General features: G+C 46.1%; 1 protein-coding gene across 1 annotated transcript in view; it reads right to left on the bottom strand.

Moving 5' to 3' along the window:
- Window positions 1-24659, bottom strand: part of SLC12A8 (solute carrier family 12 member 8) — a 158019-nt gene that overhangs the window by 39473 nt on the left and 93887 nt on the right. The window contains exons 7-8 of the mRNA XM_006154559.3: window positions 4881-4968; window positions 2985-3072 (exon numbers count right to left, since the gene is read on the bottom strand). Of these exons, the coding sequence (XP_006154621.1) occupies window positions 2985-3072; window positions 4881-4968 (176 nt within the window). The remainder of the gene's footprint in view (window positions 1-2984; window positions 3073-4880; window positions 4969-24659) is intronic.

Below are 24659 nucleotides of genomic sequence, written 5' to 3'. Positions count from 1 at the left end.
AGTGCCGGAGACCAAGTGGCTGACAGCGGGTTCAGATCCCCAGGTTGGCCTGAAAATACGCCAGGCATGTGTGCGGGTGCCCAAGATCCCGAGGTGCAAGAGGGTTGTGGGAAGGGGATCAGGTGTAACAAGACCTTGCCAAGCATGCTCCTCTTGCTCTCTGTCCTGTGTGTACACATGTGCTATCATGAATAAAGTCAATTTTTTTTTTTTTAATAAATGAAGAGAACCTGCATCAGCGTAGTGGGTTGTGCCACAGGAACTAAGGAAGTAAGAAAGCTCTACCCTTGTGTCTTTGTCGGCTGCACCCTCCTGTTTTCAAGATGCTATTAGTAAAATCATCTGTGGCCCAAACTACTGCCTGAGCATGTGTGTGTGTGGGAGGGGGTCTTCAAAAAGTCCATGGGAAATGTGTAACTATACAAAAATCACACGAGGATTTCAAAAACATTTTGCACCAAAATAAACTCATAAGTTCAAGACCATTTTCCCGCAAGCTTTTTCCACCAGGGAACACAAAAGAAGAAAAGCTTTGGGGAGAACTCCTGAGAGGTCTCATTTGGGGAGGAGGGTGGAGTGGGAGTCAGCAGAACACCAGAAGCTGCAATTCTGGAATTGTCACAGTCGGTTCCATCAATGTCATTTCACTTGCTGCGCCAGCCCCAGTCGGCTACTGCGAAACAAGAACAATGGCTTTCTCTTTTTTATTTCCAGCCTTCACCACTGCCTCCTCCAGGAAACGTTCTCTTGTCCTCTTGTCTAAAACCAGAACTCCACCTCTCACCCTGGTGTGCGCACAATGACATGCCCACGTGCTACTGGTGAGGCCTGGTATAACAGGTGCCCCCTACTGACTAAGTGCTTGCCTACCTGTCTCTGCCTGGGACAGGTGCATTCCAGAGAAGGTCTCCTTCTGTTCCCGTGCCTATTATTAGGTGTGGAATTTACACCCACAAGGGCCTTGCACGTGCACTCTCTGGAGATCCGTCCTCTCTGTTGCTGTCTGTGGCTTTCCTTGCACACAGGCTGCCTGCCCTCCCACATACTTTTTCTGAGCTCTCCCTGCAACATGGGGGCAAAGGGGAAGCCTCACCCCAGGGTTTGCTTTGCATTGTTCTATCCAGATCAAAGTTCCTAACGGTTGAAAGGACCCTGAGAGGGAATTGACTAGAAAGGAGTCCGTTTTGGAAGGAGGCAGAGCTAGCCAGCCACTGGCAAGGTACAGAGGAGCAGCCAGCAGCTGCCCCTGGTCAAATGGTCGTGGATCCAGATGCTCCGGGGGCCTTCCATTTCTCTCATGCTGCCAAGCTTCCCACTCCGCAACCAGAGAAAGGGCCTGGGAGGATACTCCAGATGAAGCATGAGCACAGAGACAAGCGAGACGGGAGAGTCCTTCCCTGAAAGCAGGGGCTGCCAGGTGGGGGCTGAGATCTCAGGAGCAGGACCGTGCCTGAACTGCTCCCCTTTTCAAAACCTGCACTCATACTAAGGTCTAGACCGCTGTAATAAGTGCCACCTTTACGTGAGTTTTTCTGTGCCTTCAAAAGGAGTCAATGCTCATGTGAAAACCCCATGTTTCTATCAACCGTAAGCTCAGAGTTTCCTGCCCAGGCTGCCACACTGGCCCTCCGTGAAGATCATCAAAGCTGCTTCGCAAAGCCTCACCCCAGAGAAAACGCTACTTCCTACTAAAATAGAACTCGGGACGCCTGCGAGTTGAGTGAGAAAGCCCCCAGGCCCAGCACAGTAGCGCAGGCGGTGGGGCACTGCCGCACCACACCGGAGCTGTCTGGGGACGGTCTGAACAGGGGCACCCGGTGATCCTGGTTGGCTGAGGAGATGCGGGGAGCGTCGTCACAGGGCGGGGCCCTCCGAGGAGACCCCAACTCACTCTTTAAAGAAATAAATTATGAGGAAAAAAAAAACAAGAAAGAAGGAAAACCCTTCTAACCAAGTACATTTGTTTGGATACATGATGAGAATCTCAGAATACACTTTTTCCCCAGGAAATGAAGAGAAGGTAGGAGTTTTTGGGGATTTCCAGAAAAATGTCTGGGAATCTTATTCTTGTAGGTTTATGAACCCAAATGAATATCCTTGATGTCCCAGGACCTCCAGCCCACTAACAAAGGCTGTGGAACGTGAGGAATTCGCTAATCTCCTGGCAGGGTGTACACTGGAGAAACAAAGACTGACAGCCAGATCGACCTGGGCTGCGATTTTCAGGAAAGCCAGAGAGGTCAGGGTCCTCAGGGACTAGGCGGGCCCTCTGCCCCGTCTCCTGGCCAGTGCCTCGTCCTGGCGCTAGGCTTCCTCCATCTCTCTCCTCCACCCCGCCCCTTCTCTGCCTGGCAGCCGCCTCCTCCTTATTCGCTTACTTGTGGGAGGTACTTCCTTTCATGATGGAAAGTGAAGAGATAGGTAAACCAAAGACTCATTTAGCTGGGGATTTTTTAACTACATCATTTTAAACTTTATTTTTGCATTTCTTCCATGGGAAAGAGAGAGAAAGAAAGAGAGGTACCCCCAAAAGGGTCCTGAAACTGTGATCCACCCCGCACCCCAATTGTCCACCCTGGCCAGCCAGAATCATGGGCGTGCCCAGGGAGGTTCCAGGATGTGAACCCAGGACTCTTCCTATGTGGATACAGGTGCATTACTGCCATGCCATCACCTGGCCTAGCAGGGAATTCTGGGAGACCAGATTCTTCTGTTTCTGTCTTGATTTTTGACATGAAGAGATGTCTCTATTGTTTAGCCGCCTGTATTTGTGTGCCCCTCTGGGTATTGTCACCTGTTTCTAGGAACCCGTAAGCAGAACATATACGCGTTTATCATTTCTGAATCCCCACTACTTCAGTCCAAGGCTAAAGACCATATGGATACTTGGACAGGACTATGGGGAGGAGGCAGCCGTTTGTTGACGGCAACAAATAAATGACCCCAGCAGACTGAGCTCTCTGGGCAGCTCAGGACTCACCCACCTTTTCAGCGATCAGGAAGTCATAGCGAAGGGCCTCTCGGGTGCAGATGGCGCCGAGCAGGAAGACGAATACAATGTACAGAAACCACCTGCAAAACCCAAGAGCAGAGCAGAGCTGCCCTGACCGTGCCCAGCCCCGTCCCACTCCACACACTCAACTTCTGGTGTCTGTGGGAACCTGCCTCCAAATGAAAGCGACCGTCCAGTCATGAAGCTTCCCCAGCTGGCATGGGAGGGTACTTCTTGTACTATTTCTCCTCTAGCATATTTCTTACCCCAAAAAAACGTATTGTTTTGTCTTTTTCTTAAGTTAAAGAAAAAGAAAACACAATGGGTGTTGAGATTGGGGATGCAGGAGGCCCAGCTGGCCTGTAGGTTGCCAGGATTCATGGCAGAGTTGACCCGGAGCCCACATCTCATCTTCCCCACCCTGGCGGAAGAACAAATCCATGATCCTTCAGGCCGCTGAGTCCTGCTGGTAGTTGGATCACAGATAATGGGGAAGACTGTGCTCATGAGTCACACGACCCCTGTGGTCTCCTCACTCCCACCCGGACAGTGAGAGGATGGGCCGAAAGGTCCTCCCGGGGCCCCTAGCTGTAACCAAAAACAAGACGGCGTACTCATGCAGAACGCTCGTTCTCTTCTTTCCTTCTAGCTCAATTCCATCTCTGTTTTCCCAGTGTTATTGCCTTATTTGTATAAAATAGCTTGTGTCACATGGCCGGCAGCAATGGTGCCATTTCAATAAAGACGAGCAACTTCAGTATTGGTGAAACGGATATATTAATATGTTTAAATAGTGTGGTTAAAACAACACAGACATTTTTAACTTCTTAAATCATCGTCATGTGGATGATCGCATCATATGATCATTTAGCCTCTGTTCACATCTACCTAATAAAAGGTAGAGAAGCTTTCCTAAGCTACAAAGAGAAAAACGGAAGAGTCTAAAAGGTCAGAAGTAGACTGAAAACCACCCAGCCTGCTGGAGTGGGTGGCACAGTGTGAACTAAAACCAGAGAAGCCTGACAGCCTTGGGGAAGATGAAGGAGAGGCTAACCGGGGAGTCGAAGGGGGTGGGAGGGTGGAGGAGAGCCAGTCCCTGAGCTTCTGTGATGTGCCTTGACACCCAAGCACACATACGAGTATTACCGTTACCCTCATTTTTTGCGAGAGATTTTGCTATAGGGCGCATGCGCTCGCCAGAAAGAGAGAGAGAGACAGAAAGTGAGAAATCACCCCCCATGGGGGATGGCCACACCGCAATCCCTTCTCCTCCATTCTCCTCTCAGGATCTTGGGCATGCACACACACGCGCCCAGCATGAGTTTAAGCCACCGGGTCTGGGACTCGAACCGCAGTCGACTACATGAGAGTCCAGCGACAAAGCCACTGCCCCAACTGCTGGTCCCATATTATCCTCATTTTAGAAAAAGGAAATGGACATGCAGAGAGCAAATGGTCCAAAGTCACAAAGCCAATCAGCGGCAGTGCTAGGACACAACCTAACCTGTTTGTAAATCTCTTCATCTTTGTGCTCCCTCCAACAATCCTGGAAACTCAATGGTTAAAAAAGAATCCCAAGTTCAAAATGGAGGTGGGGGAGGGACAAGGGGAGGTGAGGGAAGAGGAAAGAAAGGATCCGATCTGTGATCTGTGTAATGACCCTCCTCCTCGGCAGCATTCCCAGGCAGGGGGCATGAAAGGGCAATGTCTGAACCCACCAGACGTGAATTTTCCAGCCCACCGCGTGCTAAAAGGAGGATCGGAATATGAAATAGATTGGTCACAGTCGGGGCACTCTCAGAACAAAAGGGGCAATCCCCTCTTTGCCTGGGGTTTTCTCTCCCAGTCTCCAGCTCTGCTTGGACAGATTTTCAGGAGAGGAACTTACGAGATGCCAACAGCTGCTAGGGAACCCAGAGGGATGCTGGCAGCGGGCTCCCTGAGATCGCCCCCCATGTTGAAGCCGGCCATGACTCCTGAAAGACACCCAGATAGGAGACAGAGTGACATAGGTGTTGCAACATACTCCACAAATCACCTTCCCCAGGGCTGCCCCTTCCTCTCCCCTGGGGCCTCTCCTGGAAGCTATCCCACATTAAGCCCTCCCATCTGCAGCTCTGCAAACAGGCAGCTTCTCAATCGCCCCTGGCAACTGCGGAGGCATCTGTGTGGCAAGAAAGGGACCTTTGTCGGGTGGGTGATGCTCAGGAGGAAAGCCCTCCTAGCTACAAAAGCATCTTACCGCCCAGTGCAAAGTAAAGAGGGTAAGGGAGGCATCTTGCAAGCCACACAAAGGTCCCCATACTGCATGCTGAGCTCTGCCTTCCCAGCTGGGACAATGCCCCGGAGAGGCCCACCATTAGCAGAAGGCCTGGCAGCCTCTGGCTCAGCAAATATCCTTGCCCCTGCTGCCTACTGATTACCCTGGGGTCTCAGATGTCCATGCAATCTGGTTCTACTCTGAAAGCTCCTCGGCTACCTAAGGGGTCCACATACACTCCATAAAACAATCCTGATGCTACCAACACTGAGTCGCCAGCTCCTCTTCATCATCACCTCGTGCCCCCAAGAACACTAATGCAAATTAATCAAGCCATGACGGTGAGGGACCAACGTCACAGTGCCGGATGCTGCCTCCTTCCATCCATGTGCACGTATGAAAGCACCAGGACTATGCAATCAGACATTGAATAAGGCGTTCTAACGATGCACCGTGATGGGCTGCCCTGGCCAGGAGAACCTCACGCAAGCATGCATCTCAAATGCGACCTTGTAGAGGGATTTGAATGAGCTTAGGGTTAGGAACCTTCTAACAGCATCATTACATTATGAGCCTTTTCTCCTACATAAGGCCTAGTGATGTAAATGTGTATGCTTCACATGCATCAGAGCACAACCACAACAGAAAAGTAGAAGTATTTCCCCCATTTTAGGAAAGTGCTCCAAGAGCTGAATTTAAACCACCTAACGTCAAACACTTAGTAAAGGGCAAACTAGGATTTAAGCTGATCTCTCTGACTCTAAAACTCCGGCTCCTGATGTTTCTGTGATAATGCTTTAGGGAATCTAAGTGAAGTGGGGTGAAGTCAAAGTTTGGGGTCAGAAAGTTAAAGTGAGACTATTTCAAAGAGAACCTTGAATGTTGGACCAAGACTGGAGCCTGCATACACTTTGACCAAGAAATTCCACTACTAGAATTTCATCTTAAGTAAATAGTCATAAACGTGAGTAAAGATTTAGCCAAAAATGTTTATAAAGGCTTGTTGATGGCAGTGAAAATTGTAAACAACCTAATGTCTAAAAATAGAGGATTAGCTAAGTAAGTGAAGATAAATCTTTCAATAAATACCAGGTCTTGAATATCATTGCATATTGTGACATGGAAAGATATTTAGAAATTATTGTTTAGTTTTAAGAGGCGTATTAGAAAACAGAACATATGGAATAATTCCATTGTTGTAAAAAAAAAAAAGAGAGAGATGAATGGGTAAAATTAAGTAACTAAGGCATGTTTGCAAATATTAGCAATGTTATTTCTGGATGATGGAGCAATTGTTTTCATTCAATTGTTTATATTTTCTCAGTTTTCTACAGCGATCATTTTGAAAAGTGGGAAGATTAGTTTTAAAGCATTTTAAAAATGTGTTTTAAATAGCATGTAAAGCACACTCTCTTTCCTCCCATTCCATCCCCACCAAGATCCTATTAAAAGAACAGTGAAGGGCTAGCAGGTAGCCTAGTGATTAAGGCACTGGACTCCCATGTGGCTGACTTTGGTTCAAGTCCCAGACCGGGCAGCTTGAAACGCATGTGCATGCATGTTCAAAATCCCAGGAGGATAATCGAAAGGAAGGGATGGAGGCATGGCCTTCTCTCCCGGGGGATGATTTCTCACTTTCTCTCTGTCTCACTCTGTCTCTCTGGCAAGCACACATACTCTATAGCAAAAATCTCTCTCAAAAAAAAAAAAAAGATAGTGAATGGGGAAATGAATAAATGCCTAAGTACAAAGATAATTTGTAAGGGGAGGATCAAACTATTGGGTCTTTGGAAAAATCATGATGCATGTTTACATAGAAAAAACATAGAAAAATCTGTCATGACTTTTCCAATGACCCAAAAGATGAATGTTTTTCACAAATGTCTAGAATATAGAAAAGGTACAAAATGATGCAGATGAGAGAGAAGGAAAAGAATACCTTGGAATGTGTCTCTAAAAGACCTGAATGCACTGCCTGAGGAAAACCAGGATGGCTCCTGTGGATGTTTCCATCCTAAATGAAGGCCCCCTCCAGAGTCAAGGGCTTCAGTGGGGAAACTGAGCACTCTACAGCAGGGGGATCCACACCAACAACCAGGAATTACCAGATTTGTGATGAAAACCAGAACAAATATACAAATATGTGCATAAATAGAAATGGAACAACTGGGCTGGAAAAAACATATAAATCAGGAGACAAAGAGAATTCTGAAGGGAACACTAATCAGTAGCTCTAGATTCACCCAAGAATATTCTATCCATAAAGCAAGATGCTATGAAAAAAAAATCCAAAAAGAAGAAAGAACTTTTGGGAATTAAAAATGGTATCTCAAAAAAAAAAAAAAAATATATATATATATATATGTTATCACGGAACCAGCAGATGTGGTGGTTAAGAAACTGGATTCCCACACGGCCAACTGCACAGTACAAGTTCTGGACCTGGAGGTTTGAAAATCGCACCAGGCATGTGTGCATGCATGCCCAAAATACCAAGAGGAGAATGGAGGAAAAGGGATTGTGGTGTGGCCATCACCCCAGGAGCGTGATTTCTCATTTTCCCTCTTTCTGTCTCTCTCTGACAAGCACACAAGCCTTACGGAAAAAAAACTTAATTTTTTTTTTTTAGCGGTTTTTGCTATAGGGTGCGTGCGCTCACCAGACAGAGAGAGAAAGAGAGATAGAAAGTGAGAAATTACCCCCCAGGGGGGAAGGCCACGCTGCAATCCCTTCTCCATTCTCCTCTCGGGATCTTGGGCACGCACACATACACGCACTCGGTGTGAGTTTAAGCCACCAGGTCTGGGACGCGAACCGCGGTCAACTACGGGGGAGTCCAGCGACATAGCCATTACGGTAACTGCTGGTCCCTTAAAAAAAATTTTAAAGTTTCTAAAATTAAACATGCGATAGATCTGAAAGACAAAATCAAGTGAATATTCTAGCATTTAGAATAGAAAGATAAAGGGGGAGGAATTTTGAGTAAAATAGAAGATAAATCTTAGAGTTATGACATCTAAGTAACAGGAGATTCAAAAAGAGGGAATAGAGAAAGCAAAAGAAAACAACCAGATAGATAATAGTAATACGTTTCCTTAAACTGAAGACACAAGTCTCCAGTTTGAAATATTCCACCAAGTATCCAGCACAAAGAATGAAAAAAAGGTACACTTAAATTCATTACTGCATAATATAGAAACAAAAGAAACAAAAACTAGGATGGCATCAGACTTTTCATCAGCAATACTGAATGCTAGAAAATAATGGAGCACTAACTTAAAAATTCTGGGGGACATTTATTTTGAAACTAGAATTTTAGCCAGATTACCAGCTACGGGAAAGTAAAATGAAACAGACAAGAGCTCAGAAAACATACCTCCCCCATTTCATTTCTGAAGAAGCTATAATACTCAAGTATGTACTCCACTCAAATGAAGGTGTAAACTATAAAGGAGGAAAACGAGAGCCAGGACACAGTAGTGGTAACTCAGGAATGGAGTGAAGTCCCAGAACAGCAGTTGTACAGCAGAGAAACCAGCAGAGATGGAAGCAGGAAGATGGAGGCTCTGAGACAGTTGTCTCTGGATGGGAAGTGGATTCAACACAATGGACGATATGAGTAACAAAGTGAATGATTTTAAGGACATGCTGACTACATGTTTTGGCAACAAGAAAAAGGTCATTGGAACTCCAGGAAAAGTGAAGAAGAAAGTCAAGGTCCAGAGATGAAGCAAACTAAAATGTGACATGACTTTAAACAACAAATAAGCTAGAAGAAAACTTCACCCATTTGGCCATGATCTTAGGAAACTTCTCCCTGGATGGCGCAAGATCGCATCAGAACCACTGTGGAAGAAACGGAATATTAACCTACTACTGTGCTATTCAGTGAATAAGAGCTACACAGTCATAATGGTTTACTTGTTTATTGCTTTTTAACGTCTATAACTGACCCAGAGACAAAGCACAGAGGATACAACTGTAATATAAAACAGAGTATGAATATTATCTACCTTGACAATGTGAAAATAAAAGTGTAGCTAGCTGACATCAGGAAGTGAAGAGAAGGGAGAGAAGTAGAGGGAAGAGAAAAAGCACTACGATTTTCATCATAGTAATGCAGAAAACGCAGTGGTAAGTCTGATGAGCTTTCACTCAGGCCTGGCTTGAACGTAACAAGTTTCTGGTAGTTGAATAAGAAGATCTGAAAGTGTTTCAAGCCACACCTTTGCCACTAGCCATTAAATTTTTTAGGGAGATAAGAAAAAGACTAGCAAATATTGGAGCGTGATTTCTCATTTTCCCTCTTTCTGTCTCTCTCTGACAAGCACACAAGCCTTACGGAAAAAAAACTTAATTTTTTTTTTTTAGCGGTTTTTGCTATAGGGTGCGTGCGCTCACCAGACAGAGAGAGAAAGAGAGATAGAAAGTGAGAAATTACCCCCCAGGGGGGAAGGCCACGCTGCAATCCCTTCTCCATTCTCCTCTCGGGATCTTGGGCACGCACACATACACGCACTCGGTGTGAGTTTAAGCCACCAGGTCTGGGACGCGAACCGCGGTCAACTACGGGGGAGTCCAGCGACATAGCCATTACGGTAACTGCTGGTCCCTTAAAAAAAATTTTAAAGTTTCTAAAATTAAACATGCGATAGATCTGAAAGACAAAATCAAGTGAATATTCTAGCATTTAGAATAGAAAGATAAAGGGGGAGGAATTTTGAGTAAAATAGAAGATAAATCTTAGAGTTATGACATCTAAGTAACAGGAGATTCAAAAAGAGGGAATAGAGAAAGCAAAAGAAAACAACCAGATAGATAATAGTAATACGTTTCCTTAAACTGAAGACACAAGTCTCCAGTTTGAAATATTCCACCAAGTATCCAGCACAAAGAATGAAAAAAAGGTACACTTAAATTCATTACTGCATAATATAGAAACAAAAGAAACAAAAACTAGGATGGCATCAGACTTTTCATCAGCAATACTGAATGCTAGAAAATAATGGAGCACTAACTTAAAAATTCTGGGGGACATTTATTTTGAAACTAGAATTTTAGCCAGATTACCAGCTACGGGAAAGTAAAATGAAACAGACAAGAGCTCAGAAAACATACCTCCCCCATTTCATTTCTGAAGAAGCTATAATACTCAAGTATGTACTCCACTCAAATGAAGGTGTAAACTATAAAGGAGGAAAACGAGAGCCAGGACACAGTAGTGGTAACTCAGGAATGGAGTGAAGTCCCAGAACAGCAGTTGTACAGCAGAGAAACCAGCAGAGATGGAAGCAGGAAGATGGAGGCTCTGAGACAGTTGTCTCTGGATGGGAAGTGGATTCAACACAATGGACGATATGAGTAACAAAGTGAATGATTTTAAGGACATGCTGACTACATGTTTTGGCAACAAGAAAAAGGTCATTGGAACTCCAGGAAAAGTGAAGAAGAAAGTCAAGGTCCAGAGATGAAGCAAACTAAAATGTGACATGACTTTAAACAACAAATAAGCTAGAAGAAAACTTCACCCATTTGGCCATGATCTTAGGAAACTTCTCCCTGGATGGCGCAAGATCGCATCAGAACCACTGTGGAAGAAACGGAATATTAACCTACTACTGTGCTATTCAGTGAATAAGAGCTACACAGTCATAATGGTTTACTTGTTTATTGCTTTTTAACGTCTATAACTGACCCAGAGACAAAGCACAGAGGATACAACTGTAATATAAAACAGAGTATGAATATTATCTACCTTGACAATGTGAAAATAAAAGTGTAGCTAGCTGACATCAGGAAGTGAAGAGAAGGGAGAGAAGTAGAGGGAAGAGAAAAAGCACTACGATTTTCATCATAGTAATGCAGAAAACGCAGTGGTAAGTCTGATGAGCTTTCACTCAGGCCTGGCTTGAACGTAACAAGTTTCTGGTAGTTGAATAAGAAGATCTGAAAGTGTTTCAAGCCACACCTTTGCCACTAGCCATTAAATTTTTTAGGGAGATAAGAAAAAGACTAGCAAATATTTACATAACCAGTTACAATCAATTTAGAATTTTCTCTATACTTATTCTGTATTTTGTCATCATAAAGTTGAGTTTCTAAGTGTTTGCTAAAATGAGCCAGGGAGATCTCAGCGACATGGAGCAGTCTGTCTTCAAACAAAAGGGGTATGTGTGTGTAACTGTGTTTGGTCACTTAAAGATGTAAACTACACGGCCAGCTCTATAACGCAGTGATTAAGGCACAGTACATAAGGAGTCAAATTCTATAGAGCTAGGAGTCAAATTCCATAGAGCTGACTACAGTTTGAGTCGTAGCCCTGGCAGCTTGAAAAACACATTGGGCACATGTGTGTGCATGCCCCAAATCCCGATGGGACTATAGTGTGAAACCCCATGAGGGTGTGCCTCTCCACCCTCTTGCAAAAAAAAAAAAAAAAAGTTGTAAACTACATTTTTCACGATATTTTACCCACCTGCCTACTAATTATCAACTTGCTATAGCTCACCTGATATTACTCAAAAAACTCAAACATAAAAGGTGATTATGCAGACTCCCTAAAAATCAAAACAATAACTAAAACATTAGTTGTAAAAATACTTAACACATAAAATAAATATGACTCTACTGCATCAATCTTATAGCACAGAATCTCAATTTCCCACACCAACAGTAAGAAGTTAAGGAATATAGCCTATAATTGATAAAATAACAGATATAATATTATATATATATTATATATATATAGTTTTATTTTACTTATTCATTACTTTATTTTTTTTTTAATTTGACCAGAGAGAGAGAGAAAGTGAGAAAGCAAGCCACTAGGTCTGGGACTTGAACTGTAGTCAGCCAGGTGGGAGTGTCCAACACCTTAACCACCATGCCACCTGCTGGTCCCCAAGGATATATTATTTAAAGTTATCAAGGGAATTATCAAAATAGCTAAAACTATAACTACTAAAAACTGAGAAATGGATGAGGGAACATATAAATAAGCCAACATCTCGTATTTCAGAGCATGGTGTCAAGAAAATGTCCTTTGATTAATCAAGTGTATGTACAAGTGTATTGCTTGATGGCACAGTTTGTTCCCAAATTATAAAAATGATTAAAAGCGGTTGTCTCAAGGTCATCAGGTGGCATGGAGGTAAGGAGATAGATTCCCACATGGCCTACCATGGTTCGACTCCCAGAGCAGGCAACTTGAGTATCACATTGGGTGCATGTGCCTATGTGCTCAAAATCCCTGGAGGAGAATGGAGAAGAGATTAGAGTGTGACCATCTCCCATGGAGGGTGATTTCTCACTTTCTGTCTCTCTGTGTCTTTCTCTGGTGAGTTTGTGCACCCTATGGCAAATACCTAAATGTACCTACGGGGGGTAATCGGGGTGGCCAGGGTAGGGTAGGAGCCTACTGCCTTGTATTCCAAGTCCTCCCATACCATTTTTTAAATTTGTTTATTTAATCACATACAGGTCTTATTTTTAAAAAATGTCCTGGGGCCAGCAGGTGGCATGGTGATTAAGGCACTGGATTCCCACATGGCTGACCATAGTTTGAGTCATGGACATGATGGTTTGAACATCACACCAGGTGCTTATGCATTCATGCCCAAAGTCCTGAGAGGAGAGAGTAGGAGAGAGGAGGAGAGGGGAGAAGGGATTACACCATAGCCATCTCCCCAGGGGGATGGCTCTCTCTCCAGGTAGCACACATGTCCTTTGGCAAAAACAAAACAAAACACCAAAAAAAAAAAAAGAAAGAAAGAAAGAAAGAAAGAAAGAAAGAAAGAAAGAAAGAAAGGAAGGAAGGAAGGAAGAAAGAAAGAAAGAAAAGAAAGAAAAAAGAAGAAAAGAGGATCTGCCTTGCTCTCATTGAGCCCATTCTGTTCAAGGACTGGGGCCCTGCGGCTTGCTGCCAGAACGATCCAATTCCGAGGCATCCTTGGCTGCAGCTCCACGTTGGTCAGACTCCCAAACTCCAGCTCCAGCCACTCATGCCACCCCTCCGTGGACCACCCACATTCTGACCTTTACCAAGTTCACCATCTCTTGCCAGGTTTACAGTTGACACTCTGCCCTCACCTGTCTATCGCCCCCTCGCCTCTGCCCTCAGGCCTCTGCAATTTCATGTTCAGTTTTGTGAGATTACATAGCGCTTTTAATTTCTTGCCTCTTCAATGTCTCCTAGAGTTTGTCATGTCATTTTCTACAACTTTCTTTGGATCATTTACGAAAGTTAAAACATGAAGACCCATGAAAACTCCATGGCTATATACACTTCTATTGAGAATAGTGACTGATCGGTCTAATTGCTTCCAGCTTCCAAACTGTTCTGTACCCATAACAAACACCCTTTCCTCCCCCATCCTGTACACAGCTCTTCCCAGCTAACCTGGTGTGGAGTGTGCTGGGATCCTGGTCAGTGGGAGGAGAAGGGACTAACCATACAGGGTCCACCCACAGGAATGAGCCAGACCCAGATAGGGGCAGGAAGTTGACTTCTGAGACAAAGTGAAGAGGCCAGAAAGTAGCCACAGAGATGGCAGCAGCTCACACTCCAGATGGAAAGCCTGGTGGGTGATTCCTGGCAGGCTGCGAGGGCGACTACGGTTCCCGTGGCAGAGCGCACACTTGGCAGAGGGACCTGCACGTGTGGCTGTCACTCTCAGCATTTCGCCCTGGCATTACTACACAACTAGTGGGCCGATGTTCTCCAGTTCTGGTGAATAATAAACGCCATACTTGCCAGTTAGGTCTAGAAGAATTGTTTTAGTTTTTTCTCACCCATCCTTGAAACGTGCCATGGGAATCTCTAATTTGCTTTCCCTCTGTTTCCAGTGCAATTTAAAAATATCCTCGTTAATGTTAGAGCTAGATTTAGGGTGGCGTGGTAGAACAGACACTGTCCAGACACTGTCTCCCAGAACATTAATGTCTAGATGTTTTACAAATATTACTTTTTTAAAAAGTTCCACACTTGAGGGACCAGCAGTTGGTGTAATGGCTATGTCACTGGACTCCTGTGTAGTCGACTGCGGTTCAAGCCCTGGGCTCAGTGGCTTAAACTCACGCCAGGCACGTGTGCGTGTGTGCCCAAGATCCTGAGAGGAGAATGAAGGAGAAGGGATTGCGGCGTGACCATCCCCCCTGGGGGGTGATTTCTCGCTTTGTGTTTCTATGTCTCTCTCTGTCTGTCTGGCGAGCGCACGCGTCCTATAGCAAAAACCTCTCCAAAAAAAAGAAATAGAGCATCTGGTGTTTTCAAAACCTTCATGAAATGAAACATTTTTTTTTAAAAAAAGGAACACGTTGTTAGTTATTAGAGTTCCGCAGAACACGGTTTGGGAACCACTAAGCACCCATTTTGTAATCACCCTTTGGCCTTTACAGCTCTCTTGGAAGTCTTCCTAAAGTGGTTCGAAACGACAACTTAGTATCAACAATTATTTTTTTTCAATTTTACTGGTTATTTTTAAATTAAGAATTCTTGGTTTGCAAATAATCACTGTACATCTTCCGTCTATCGTAGTGAGGTACAGTGCGGTTTTGCATGCATACAAGGAGTAGTAGTCAAACCAAGGGTATAGACGTATTCGTTGCTTTAAGAACCGAACATCACATCCTGTTGTGCACATTCAGTACTGGATCTCCTGGGTGCTCTTGTTAAGTATATAGCGAACAGTCGGGGTGTGACCTTGGCCATTCTGTAACCTCCTCCGCTTGCCCACATGCATGCTTGCGCCTGCTGCCCATTCTCTCCCAAACCTCACCACCCTTCCCCAGTACCGGCCATTCTTAAAGCTGGAAGGTGCCCTAGGGATCACCTGCTCCAAACTTTTAGTTCACAGATGAAGAAACTTGGGCCCAAAGAGGGGAAGCCCCAGTTTTTGAGCTAATTGCTAGCAGAATCAGGACTAATCTTGGGGTTCCCTGATTCCATGCCAGTGCTCTTTGACTCCATCTTGCAGACTCCCCATTTTTCTCTAACACCCACGCCTTCTTGGATTTCCCTTTCTGAAATAGAGCATGACTAAGTGGAGACCACATCCCCCACACAAAGGCTGAGCTTATCAGTTACCATCAGCAGCACCCCCTGGTGTCCCCACAGCTTCCTCTGTCACTAGTTCCAAATCACTCTTCTATGCCTGGTTGACAGCACTGCCCCTGCTTGTGGGTTTTAAACGGCCAGTTCCAGGAAGCAGGTACTGCTTTACTCAAAAGACACATGCTCCTCTATCAGGATGACGGTGGGCTCGCACATTGCCACCGCGTGACTTAGATACGCAGCTCCTGTAGTATGACTAAGGCCTTCTGGCTTGGTCTTCTACCCCGTCCTGTGGCCCTCTGGCTTATCTTTGTGGTCTCAGCTTTAACATGTAATCATGCTGAGTCAGCCATTGCTTTACCAGCCCAGACGTCTGGGGCTGCCCCACTGCCCAGCCCCCGTGCCATCCAGAGCCTCACAGGCATTGACATTTTCCTCTGGTTTGGCTGGATGACACCAGGTGCATGGGGGATGGGGTTCACGCCCTGGTTTCAGGGTCTGACCACAAACATAGATGGTGGCCAGGAAGGGAACCAGTCCCTTATAGGTCTGAAGACTGAGTCCTTAGGTAAAGCAAGGGGCTACTTAACATCTGCAAGATACAGGGTCATCGCCTTCTCTCCCTGCCCCACGAGCCCAACATGGCACACAGAGATGGAAGTCTTCACTTATTACCAATGATTACAACCCACTTCCCATTCCATTTCTTTTCCCCCTGAACATGAGGATTAGTAAGGGAAAATAGAAGCATGGCAGTTTTTCTAGACTTTTCTGGTTCTTGTTAGTTGCTCATTGAAAGACTGACTACTTACTCTTGCTCAAAGAATTTCCAAGCTTCCTCCTGGGGATTTTTCAATCCAAATTTATGTCCTTAAAAACTTTTCAATCTTTTCTTTCTATTTAAAGCTTACTTTTGTCTTTGCTGCATATTCTCTTTATTTTTTTAATTCATAAGTTTGTTGTTTTTCTTTTTTATGAAGGCAATATATGTATATATATACATATGTATATATATATTTCTTTTTTATGAAGGCAGAATATACATATATACACACACACACACACACACACACGCTAAGGTGCCTAAAACATATCTGTTGCCTTTTATTGACGTCTATTACCGACGGGAGGCAGTATGTCAATTTCCTCATCTGTAAATGATAATACTATTTGCCTCGCTCTGTGGTAAAGTCAGAACAGTTATAAGACACCCAGCATGGTGCCTGGCACCTCGCAGGTGCTAAATAGATGTCCACTCAGAAAAGCAGGGCTTCACTCCTCACTCAGAAATCTCTTGGGTTCCTAAAGACTCTGGTCTGCCTCTCCTCACCTCCCTCCTGGGTTCCAAACCCCACACCTTCCCCACACCTGGCTTCGGTTGGTGTGTTCAGCTGTCCCTGGAGAAACCCTTCATGCGTTTTCCGCTCTGCTCTTGGAGGCAGTCACTGTCAGCCCCAGCCCCAGCCCCACCCCCACCCGTGCCTTAGAGATTCCGCGGTGGCAGACGCTGTCAAATAAGGAGGCTTCCGCTGTCAAATAAGGAGGCTTCCAAGTGCTAGGACGCAGGTGAGATGTGTCGGCTTCCCGGTGGGAGGGAGCTCCGGACACTGTGTGTCCTCCCTTCTGAGGACACCAGCCTCCTCTCTGAAGTACAAGGAAAGCGATGGGATTCACACTGACTGTCTGGGTGACCTTGCCCGGAACTTCACCTCTTTGCGTTTCCTCATGTGTAAAATGGGTTGATGACAGAACCCATGGAGAGATCTACGTTCTATGAATCCTAAAACATTTATTTTTTTAGATTTGCCATAGGGCACCTACATTCCCCAGAGAGAGACAGAGAGAGAGAGAGAAATCAGCCCCCAAGGGAGGTAGCCCTGCCACAGTCCCTTCTCCATTCTCCTCTCAGGACTTTTGGCTACACACACACACACACACACACGTGTCCTGTGTGTTTTTCAAGCCCCTAGGTCAACTTGAACCTCATTGTCATCCATATGGGATTCAGTGCCTTAACCACCGTACCACCTGCTGGCCCAGGGTCTGAGACATTTAAAAATTGCAAAATTAGGAATATAACATTAGGAACAGGGCATTCATTGGAAGGTGCTCACATGGGTGAGAGATCTTGAAGTCCAGTTTCATCAGCTTTGTGGCAGACACGTACATGAGTGATCGGCGCGGTTGTGGCGAAGCTCACACGCAAGTCCACAGATCAAGGGCCTGGCTCAGGGTTCTTGTAATGATAATCATCACTATAGGTATTTATAACAATTTTGATAAAATTGTGAATTAATTCGATAGATAAAATCACAAAGACAGACATGTGTAATGATCCCAAAGCTTCCTTCTTGCCCCCATCCCTGCTCATAAGCCTATCAGAATGAAGAGGGGTGAGCCCATCTTTATGCTGGCCTGACTTGGCCTCCCTATTCCTTAAGCCTGGGCACTCCACTGTGGTCCAGCAGGACTCACAACTTGAGAGGAGACCCAGAGGTAACTTGGAAAGGGGGAATGGGAGCTGTCAGCTGGAGTCCAGTTAGCAGCAGTGGCCTGGGTGTGTCCAGAGGAAAGTGACCTCAGAGCTTCCTGATCCAGGATGGGGGCCAATCTAGGCTGAGGGATCTGGACAGGGAGCAGACTCCCAGAGTTCCCAGGGTGTGTGTATGAGCAGGGCGGGTGTCAGGCTCAGCGAGGTCAAGGGGCATCATGGAAACAGCAGGACTCTTGAGAAGGAAAGTGACCATGGACATTCTGGTAAAGGCTGTTGGTTTTTATGCTGGGTGTGGTCAACCAGGCCCCTGTATCGACTGTGGCCAAAGAGGCCCTTAATCCCTTCCAGGAAGAGTTTGGGACTTGGGGACAAGGGCTGGATGACTTCAGACAGCTGGAATTAGTCCCAGTGAATTTCCACTCCTCGCTCCTCCATGAGTTGTGGTCTCGATCCCTGCAGCAGCTGCCTGTGTATGGGCGTGTGTGTGAAAACCCTGTAGGGAGAGATGTTTTTCAGGGGAAGTTTGGTGGTGCAGCTTGGAGAAGCAAAGCGCTCTAAGAAACAGCAAATGCAGAGTCTCCTCCAAGGCCCCCACCCACGCCCCCACCCCTGCAGCCGCCACCACCACAGGGCGCGGTAGAACGGAAGGCTGGAGAAGCACCAGAGGACAGACAGCTCACAAATCCAGAGGGGCCACCCAAACTGAATCCTCAGCTGTTCTTCCCAGGAAGTCGCCTGGCCTTGGGATAACTATCTGAAGTCATTTAAATACTGTATCTTTGCTGGAAGGTGGCAGGGAAGGAGGGGGCTGGAGGAGGAGGGGATATAGGGTTTGTTCTTCAAAACTCCTCTCCCCTCTCCACAACCCTGGTTCTCTTGTTCCAGAAGAGGATGGCGTTGGAGGGACCCCAGCCATGACTCACTCACAGCTAATCCTTGGCAAATCTATCACCATGGAAACTGCCAATCATCCATGCTTTTCATGGCTTAACCGAACATCTGCCAGGGGACAGCCAGTAACAGAGATCACCCATCCTGCCTGCCGCGTTTCCATTTGGGGCCCCGGTAAACAGAGGGGAAGAGTGCAGCCCTCCACCGCAGGACAGTGGCCTGGCTGTCGCTGGTCAGCTGGGTGACCTCTATGGAATCCTTTTCAATTTCTCTGTGCTCCCCCTTGCCCAGTTGGTAAAAGAAAAGATCTGACCGGTGTTTCTCAACCTGGCTGTGTGGAGGGCACAGCATGTCCCCTGAGAGGGCTGGGGTGAGGAAGCCGATGGGGCTGACAGTCCGGGCCGCATCACCACTGCATATGGAGTATTGCAACATAAGATTGCCACTACTTCGACCACAGAAAGCAAACCCGGACTGATATTTTTAGGTAGCTATCTTTCTCAAAGAAGGACAAAAACACCCCACCCTGGTCCTCGGTGACGTTTTTAGTATGTTGACTGAAAAAGAACACGGATTTTAAGTGTAAAAAGACAAAAAGTTGAGAGTCATAGACTTGCTGATTTCAAATGTTAATCCAGCTCAAACTCTGAGCTGCTGGGAGGCCTCTGCAAGCCTCCTGCCTCTGCTAACTACCATTTGGAAGGGAAAGGACTACAGGGGAGGCTAGTCAAGCCCTCCCCGCTCCAGCCTCTGCAGACCAGGCCTCACGTCTCTTACCAGGACTCCGAGTCTGGAAAGCAAAGGAGGGCCGGCAGGAGCAGCATGGACGGGGCACATACGGACCGTGTCACCGAGACAGCCTCCTGGGGTGCTGAGGACAACCCGGACACGTCTCTCTGGAGCGCTGCCAACCAAGGAGGCCCATCGCCCTGCCTCCTGTAGAACTGCTCACCTGGCACCTAGCCCCGGGTCTTCACTCAGTGGGGGGAGTCACCACAGGTCCCAGACAGGGAGCCCCTTGGAGATGTAAGGGAGGAGAAAAAGAGGGGAGGCTGGGAAACATTTCTGGTGCTAACGTTTTTTTTTTATTCTATTTTCCCCTTCCTTTTTCTGTCCATTCAAGAGAAAGCTGACCTATTTTTGCTTGCCTGGGGGGATACATGACAGAAAGGAAGCAGAATTTGCCTGCACACTGTTTTGGCTTCTGTTTCTCAAAAGCCCAGGTCCTTAGGAGACATGAGAGGCTCAGGGAAGGAGAAGAACAGCAGCAGAATGGCGGGAGAAGGCGTGGGGGACAAGCTTTCCCCTGGTTCGTGGGGCATAGTACAAATAAACATACAGCATCCTGTGTGCAAAAGCTATTGAGAATTGGCCCAACAGGTAGCATGGAGGCTGGGTGGCTGGATCCCACTTGGCCAACTCTGTAGTTCGAGTCCTGGACCCAGTGGCATAAAAATTACACCAGACATGTGTACATGCACGCCCAGAATCCTACCAGGTAGAGACGGGATTGTGGTGTGACCATCTCCCTGGGGGCGGGGGTGCTTTCTCACTTTTCCTTTCTCACTCTTTCTCTCTGACAAGCACCTGTACCCTACAGCAAAACTAAACAAACAAACAAAATATCAAAAAATCATAGCAACAGCAAAGCATCGAGGCAAGGGTGCCTCCCTTCTCTGCATGGAGCCCCACGTGAAGCACAGGTCACCCCTGAAGTTGTCCCATGAAGTTGTCCCCCATGGTCCAACAGAAGACTGGCCTTAGAGTGGGAACAGGGAGAAAAAGGCCCACAGCAGCAATGCAGACCTGGGACCCACTCCTTGGCAACATTGGTGAGAACCCAGCAGAACCCCAGAAAGGAGGGCCTGGGAAGTGTAGAATCCCAAGCTCAGCAGAATTTTGGTCCCCAAATGTGGCCCAGAGACAGCCCAACCTGAAGGGCCCTGAAGACAGGACAATGGGAAGACCCGGCCCTGTACACAGATGAGAAATAGCTAGAGCCACCATACATGCTTTGGTACTGCCCAAGACCCCAAGGCCCTGGACCTGGTGTGCTGCATGGCAGGGTCACGTGGAAGCATCGTGAATGACTGACATTAGCTTATGCCATTCTGGAAGAATAAAACCATAGAATCAAAGATGGATTCCTTTCATGTATAAAAATAAAAGAGAGGCACTACTTGTTGCAAAGCTCGGTCTGTGGACCAGGATTCTAGTTGCCCCTGCTGAGCCCCTAGTAGTTTCATTCTCATGGCCTAGTCTCAAAGTCAGGCAAAAGGCCATTACAGTGATCCAAGCCAAAAATGAAGCTTGGACCAGGGTGGTCAGGTGGTACAGATGAAGAGAAGCAGAAAGGATTTGGTGATATTTCAGAGCTGAGATTACAGGACTTAGAGAGTCCTGGGAAAGAAGGAGTATCATGAATAAGTTCCCATTTACTGGCATGTGCAACTGGCTGGATGGAGATGCTATTTCTGAGATCAGGAGAACCTATTGCGGAATAGGTGGGATGAGTTCGGTTCTGAACTTGTTGGGTTCGAAATACCCAACAGAAGATGTCACCCAGGCAACTGAACATGTAATACGAAGCTTAGAAGAGAAGTCTGACATATAAATTTAGGAGTCATCGGCATTTGGGGGTGGTTGTTAAGAGTGGGCATGGATGAGAGTCCAGGGAAGACAGCAGAGAGAGAAGAGAAGAGGGCCAGGAATAGCCCGGTCTTCAATGGGCAGGCAGAAGGGGACACTCCCTGAGAACCCAGCAGAACCCCAGAAAGGAGGGCCTGGGAAGTGTAGAATCCCAAGCTCAGCAGAATTTTGGTCCCCAAATGTGGCCCAGAGACAGCCCAAACCTGAAGGGCCCTGAAGACAGGACAATGGGAAGACCTGGCCCTGTACACAGATGAGAAATAGCTAGAGCCACCATACATGCTTTGGTACTGCCCAAGACCCCAAGGCCCTGGACCTGGTGTGCTGCATGGCAGGGTCACGTGGAAGCATCGTGAATGACTGACATTAGCTTATGGCATTCTGGAAGAATAAAACCATAGAATCAAAGATGGATTCCTTTCATGTATAAAAATAAAAGAGAGGCACTACTTGTTGCAAAGCTCGGTCTGTGGACCAGGATTCTAGTTGCCCCTGCTGAGCCCCTAGTAGTTTCATTCTCATGGCCTAGTCTCAAAGTCAGGCAAAAGGCCATTACAGTGATCCAAGCCAAAAATGAAGCTTGGACCAGGGTGGTCAGGTGGTACAGATGAAGAGAAGCAGAAAGGATTTGGTGATATTTCAGAGCTGAGATTACAGGACTTAGAGAGTCCTGGGAAAGAAGGAGTATCATGAATAAGTTCCCATTTACTGGCATGTGCAACTGGCTGGATGGAGATGCTATTTCTGAGATCAGGAGAACCTATTGCGGAATAGGTGGGATGAGTTCGGTTCTGAACTTGTTGGGTTCGAAATACCCAACAGAAGATGTCACCCAGGCAACTGAACATGTAATACGAAGCTTAGAAGAGAAGTCTGACATATAAATTTAGGAGTCATCGGCATTTGGGGGTGGTTGTTAAGAGTGGGCATGGATGAGAGTCCAGGGAAGACAGCAGAGAGAGAAGAGAAGAGGGCCAGGAATAGCCCGGTCTTCAATGGGCAGGCAGAAGGGGACACTCCCTTAGTGGCAAGTCGGAGTAGGAGGGAGATGAGGAGGCTGCTGTGTGTGAAAGGTAAGAGCACAGAGGAGGTCAGAGCGCCACAGAGAGGCCAGATATGCTGAGAAACCCAGGGTCCACTGGGTCAAGTAATGCGGCAGTCACTGCTAAGCTTGGAAAGAAATGTTCATTGGAGAGACCAGCTCAGAACCCCTAAGCAGGAGAGCAGGGCAGCTGAGGAGGGGGTAGAAAAATAGACGGGGAGCCATCCTGCTCTGGAGGAGGAGGGGAGAGAAAAGGGCCATTGCTAGGAGAAAACTGGATTAAAGATGATTCAAGTTGTACTTTTTTTTCTCTCTTTAACAGCTTTATTGAGGTACAACTACCATACCACAATAAGCTATCCATGTTTGAAGTGTAACCATCTGAAAAGCTGACATATGAAATATTCATGAAACCATCACCATATCAGGAATATATTTTTCTCCCCTGAAATTTCTTCCTGCTCCTTAGAAGTCCCTCATTCCTACTCCCCTCATCCCCACCCCTAGGCATTCTCTGATCTGCTTTCTGCCATTATCACTTTCTGCTTGTATTTTCTAGAATTTTATATAAATGTCGTTTTACCTTACTTTATTTTATTAAGGTACTCCTTTTTTGTCTGACTTCTTTCACAACACAATTATTTTGAGATTCATCTATACGATTATGTGTATCAATAGTTCATTCTTTTTTATTGCTAAATCATTTTCTATGGTATGGCTATACTATAATTTATTTATCTATTCACCCGTGGATGACATTTGAGCTATTTCTATTATAGTTTGGAACTATTACAAATTAGGCTGCTTTGAACTTTTCTGTATAGGTCTTTTTAAAAAATAATTATTTATTAGGGACCACCAGTTGGCATAATGGCTATGTTGCTGGATTCCCATGTAGTCAACCATGGTTTGAGTCCCAGGCCTGGTGGCTTAAACTCACACCAGGCACATGTGGATGCATGTCCGAGATCCTGAGAGGAGAATGGAGAAGGGATTGCAGTGTGACCATCTCCCTGGGGGGTGATTTCTCACTTTCTGTCTCTCTGCCTCTGTCTTTCTGGTGAGCGCATGCACCCTATAGCAAAAACCTCTCAAAAAAAAAAATATATATATATATTTATTATTATTTTAATTTGACTAGAGAGAGAGACAGGGAAAGTGAAAGAGCAAGCCATGAGGTCCAGGAATCGAACTGCAGTCAGACTTGTAGGAGTCCAGTGCCTTAACCACCACACCACTTCCCGGCCCATGTACAAGTTTTTATACGAACATGTGCTTCCAATTCTCTGCAGTAGACAACTAGGAATGAAATGGCTGAATGTATGTCTAAAAAAAAAAAATTGAAGACAAGGTCTGGATGTGTCTTGATCCTCCTGCCTTAGCTTTCCAGCTGGGGTAGGTGCTCACCACTATTCTAGGCTTTTTTTTCTATAGAGTATGTGTACTCACCAGACAGAGAGAGAGACAGAGACAGAGACAGAGAGGGAAAGTGAGAAAGTAAGATGCCAGGTCCAAACTCACACTGTGACTGGCAACGTGGGAGGCCAGTGCCTCAACCACCATGCCACTTGCTGGCCTTACTAGGCTCCATTTTTAAGAAAGGGGCTCATTACGTTGCCCAGGCCGTCCTCAAACTCCTGATCTTCCTGTCTCAGCCGCCCTGATTCACTGGTATTACAGACATACACCACCTTCCACAGCTTTTACATCGGACTGGAAGTCTACCAAAGCCCTCCCATGTGGTTCCAGCCTGAAGAGTACAGCTCTGATCAGCGTACGTCACCATAGCTGGGCTGTTCTGACAAACTTTTAAGAAATTGTCCAACTGTTTACCAAAGTGGTTGCACCATTTTACATTCCCATCAGCAGTTTGAGAGTTCCAATTTTTCTAAACCTGCCAATACTTACATAAACAGTCTTGTTAAGCTTAGATATTCTAGTACCTTCTCTTTCTTTTTCTACCCCTATCCTATCTGGAGAGAGAGTAATGAGTAAGTAAATGGCCACATATATTAACCGGAAGACAGAGAGAGAAGAGAAGGAAGATAATCAACAGCAAACACACTCTAGGTAAACACTACCTTCATCAAAAGCAAAATGCTTTTGGGGGCCATGTTCTGGGAACAAGGCCAGGCCTTAGCAAATGTCATTTCTTATGGATGAGTCATCTGGTCAACGTGTTAGCCTACTACCTTCCATGCCAGGGCCCAGGCATGAGGCAAGAGTGGGGACCTCAGCTAGAGAAGGCTTCCCTGGCCCCTGTACAGTGAGAAAGTGGGA

Source organism: Tupaia chinensis, unplaced genomic scaffold (assembly GCF_000334495.1).
Source record: "Tupaia chinensis unplaced genomic scaffold, TupChi_1.0 Scaffold000415_1, whole genome shotgun sequence".
Lineage (NCBI taxonomy): Eukaryota > Metazoa > Chordata > Mammalia > Scandentia > Tupaiidae > Tupaia > Tupaia belangeri.
The sequence above is the reverse complement of the archived record's forward strand: the minus strand, read 5'-3'. Positions and strand labels throughout refer to the sequence as shown.